This window comes from Engraulis encrasicolus, chromosome 19 (assembly GCF_034702125.1).
Source record: "Engraulis encrasicolus isolate BLACKSEA-1 chromosome 19, IST_EnEncr_1.0, whole genome shotgun sequence".
NCBI classification, from domain to species: domain Eukaryota; kingdom Metazoa; phylum Chordata; class Actinopteri; order Clupeiformes; family Engraulidae; genus Engraulis; species Engraulis encrasicolus.
The window spans coordinates 3253655-3256866 of NC_085875.1; the positions used below are offsets into that span (position 1 = coordinate 3253655).

The following is a 3212-nucleotide window of genomic DNA, read 5'->3' on the forward strand; positions in this document are numbered from 1 at the left end:
CTGGCACTCCACTGGGACGCGTACATGGCAATTGTTTTGAATTAGATTATACAGATATTATTATTTGTGTGTCTTTTTGTTTTGGGGCTTTTTGTCCTCTATTGTTGTTGCCAGTTTTCATGGTGCTACATGGGTGTCATGGATATCAGTTTGATGCATGGCCTATTTATTGAAACCAGCAATAGCAACACTTGTGCCGTGTGATGTAATAGTTTTATATCAGTTTTATTGTACATTAGGCCTACATCTAAATATATTTTGTATGGGCATTGTGAAGCAGCTGTAAATAGGCTATTGGCAATAAAGGCTTTCAATTCAATTCAATTCAATTCTATTCTATTCTATTCTATTCTATTCTATTCTACCTAATTCTAAGGAAATGTTATGATCTACTTACAAGCATAACTTTGTTACAACACAAGACGTTTACACAAAAGTATTAGTTTAAACTGCTTAAGCGCAAAATTGTCACAAGATTTCCTGTCCCCTCAAACAGCAAAATTCCATTGAGATTCTGCAACACCACAAGTGCAGCTTCTGGTGAAAAAAAGTCCCCTTTAAGTGAAGCGAAGTCAGTCCTCTGTACTGTAAGTGGACCAAAAAGTGAACAAACATAAAAGGAAGTCAGTTCTGTTTGTCTTCACATTAGCCCAAACTGAATCGAGCATTACCAATTGTGATGGCATTACAATAGGGGCCAGGTGCTCTTCCTTGTCCCATTAGGCTTGTTATGGGGTGTCCGTCCTCTTTTTGATCACACCCGGACCTCTAGAGCTCTGCTCACATGATTACACCTAGACTCGTCAAAACTCTTTGGGAAACCGTAATGAGACCACGTCAACAAAGTCTCAGTGCGGTTCACTTCTGAGGGGTCTAGGTATAGGCCCTACACTTAAATGGCTGAAAGGGACCAAGTAAAAAAGCCCTTAGATAGCAGGACCAAATAAATTCTATCTGGCACTCTGTAAGCCTAGGATTAACACTCATTCAAGTCTAATTTAGCACTGTTTTATAGATTGCATTTGGCTCCATTATCTATCAACACCACAAAAGTACACTGTGAGTGGGGGCAAAATGTTTGGCATTCTTTTTCCCTGCGGGGAAGTATGCCTATTACTGGAGCAATTCTCAAAAGATTGCAAAGCAGAGAGATGTAGACAGATAGCCTAAATGAGTAAAACTAAAGAGTTTGTGGCAAAGCAACACAAAGGTGGTTCTATATCGCAGTCAGGTCCAATTCTGATGTTAGCTTTGTTTCCAGACATCCTTTTTGTTTTTGGAACTGAACACCCATATATCCACTGGTGTCTCAGGGCTCTGTTGACAAGTGACCAAGTCAAGGAGGCAAAATGTCGGCCTTTTCATCCACTTGTGGAGAAAGTCAAGCATGATAGTTTTGTTCTAAGTACACACCACTGCCACATAAAGAGAATTTGCAACAGAAAAACGAATTTAAACAAAATTAGTCGACGTGGAATTGCTCACATATGCTACCCAATTAAAGGCCAAAAAATGTTGGTATGGATCCCATATCACAGAAGGACTTCTGAAGGAAATCTGACGTCTGTTTATTTACAAAATGTATTCGATAAAAAGGAGGTACCATTTACAAAACATACTGGATAAAAAGGAGCAATACACCAGTAGCAGGCACACACCAGTATAGGACATCAGTATCGATTTTCTGGTGACGCACCTTTTAAAAATCGAACTTCATAACAATACTATGGTGTAGCCTACATGTCCGTGGGCATTGCGCAATCGGGAGAATCCCCCACAATCATTCACACGAATCAATACAAGAAGATAACCACGGCATCACCGATATAGTTCGAATATACAATTCCATTGATACTTGAAAAGTAATTAGAGTAACAGTGATTAAATACATAATGCAGATGCCCATAAGCCCACGACTGACACAATAGCCTGGGACACAACTTCTTGAAATTGTAGGCCTATTTTGATCTTCATCATTAATTGAAGGTCCCTCGGTGAAAACAAGGGAACAACATTCCAGGAATTGCGCAATGGCGATATAACGCCCTTGGTTAATTTATTCCCTAAACGAATGAGACACAAGAAAACAAAATTAGACATGAATGACAACATTTTTTGAATTTTCAACCCCATGTCTGTACTGATCAAGCCAGTTCCTCAACTCGGATATTCGATATCCCTCTGGTCCCCGGCCACCTTGGTACACAACCTTGCCATCCTGAAGAATATAAAGTCTGTCGAAATAAGCTCCGTACGCAGCGTTTGACGAATTATCCATGCTGTCTGCGACCACGAGACAGCGCGACACTTCTTGGTTCATCAGCTCTGCCGCCTTTAGCCTGTCATCAATACATCGGTGTTGGGGGATTTGGTATGGCGCATCGGAGCTGATCCATCCATCCGACGGATGCGCCTCCTCAATATACACGAGCACAGAGTCTGCAATATCAGCGTATTGGGTGATAACACGCTGGAACGCCTTCAAGCGAGTCATAAACGGCGGTCAGGAACAGCTGCCGAAGTTTAGAATAAGTGGTCTCTTGCCTTTCGCATAGTCAAGAATCCGACCGAGTTTGCGGTCTCCAAGACGCACAACTTCGGTGTTTGGCGCGCCATGCCCCAGGTGCGCCGATTTAAAGAAGTCCAATCTGTGTCCGTGCCAGACTGCTTTCAGCGACTCCAAACTGAACATCCGATTAGAATCGGAGAGACACAGAGGCGGATCATCTGCGCTCCCTTCGCTCTCATGCGTCTTGAACAACATTTTCCTTACGCACAGAAAATCGAGGAGCCAGAGCATGATCGCAGCCACCAAGAAGCGAGGTAGTAAAATAAGACAGATGACGGCATTTTTAAGTGCCTTAATGGTTTTCATCCCGAACCGTGGTGGCGCGGTAACCGTCTTCGGCCTTGGCTAGGAGACGCGGGTAGCTGTGCGTTCTCATCCGTCCTGATCCCCTGGACTTGAGTTCCAGACTGCACAGAAGTTCCCTTTTTATAGAACAGGGGTTAGGATTTGAATGAAACACACTCCGCCTCCACCCTTGACCGACTCCTCACATGGCGGGGATTACCTCCCATTAACTTGCTTTGGTGATGTAAGGGATAGGGGGGTGGACTCTTGCTGGAGCCCTAAGACTAATTGTTTGTAAGTATAAAAACACATCTGAATAACGCATTTATGGTGGCTACCCGTCACTGAAAACCATTCC

At 43.1% G+C, this 3212-nt stretch overlaps 1 protein-coding gene across 1 annotated transcript; it reads right to left on the reverse strand.

Annotated features, from left to right (window-relative positions):
• Positions 1-2023: 2023 nt before the first annotated feature.
• Positions 2024-3009, reverse strand: dio3a (iodothyronine deiodinase 3a). The gene has a single exon (XM_063223969.1). The coding sequence runs from the start codon at positions 2873-2875 to the stop codon at positions 2093-2095; it is 783 nt and encodes a 260-aa protein (XP_063080039.1). The 5' UTR covers positions 2876-3009; the 3' UTR covers positions 2024-2092.
• Between the last annotated feature and the right edge of the window lie 203 nt (positions 3010-3212).